Source organism: Penaeus monodon, chromosome 21, assembly GCF_015228065.2.
Source record: "Penaeus monodon isolate SGIC_2016 chromosome 21, NSTDA_Pmon_1, whole genome shotgun sequence".
NCBI lineage: Eukaryota > Metazoa > Arthropoda > Malacostraca > Decapoda > Penaeidae > Penaeus > Penaeus monodon.
In genome coordinates this window covers 11946531-11946780 of record NC_051406.1, presented here as the reverse complement: position 1 = coordinate 11946780, position 250 = coordinate 11946531, and the positions used below count along the sequence as shown (strand labels likewise).

Below are 250 nucleotides of genomic sequence, written 5' to 3'. Positions count from 1 at the left end.
GATTACAAAGGATGACGAAACAACCTTTCACCCTGTTCACCTCCGCCAGACGTCCACACTTACCTGAGATTACGGCAAATGTGCGTCGAGAACAGGCAGTAGATGATAGGGTTGGCTGCCGAGTTGAGGGGCGCGAGAGACTGGATGAACGTTGCGACCGCCACACTCGTCTGAGTCTGGGTCTGCACGTAGCCGTACACTTGCAGCAAGTCGAAGACGATGTACGGCGACCAGCACAGGATGAAGACTG

General features: G+C 54.8%; 1 protein-coding gene across 1 annotated transcript in view; it reads right to left on the bottom strand.

Annotated features, from left to right (window-relative positions):
- LOC119586221 (cardioacceleratory peptide receptor-like) overlaps positions 1 to 250 on the bottom strand; it is a gene marked incomplete at its 5' end in the record, with an annotated part of 29763 nt that overhangs the window by 8672 nt on the left and 20841 nt on the right. The window contains 1 exon segment of the mRNA XM_037934925.1: positions 64 to 247. Within this exon segment, the coding sequence (XP_037790853.1) occupies positions 64 to 247 (184 nt within the window).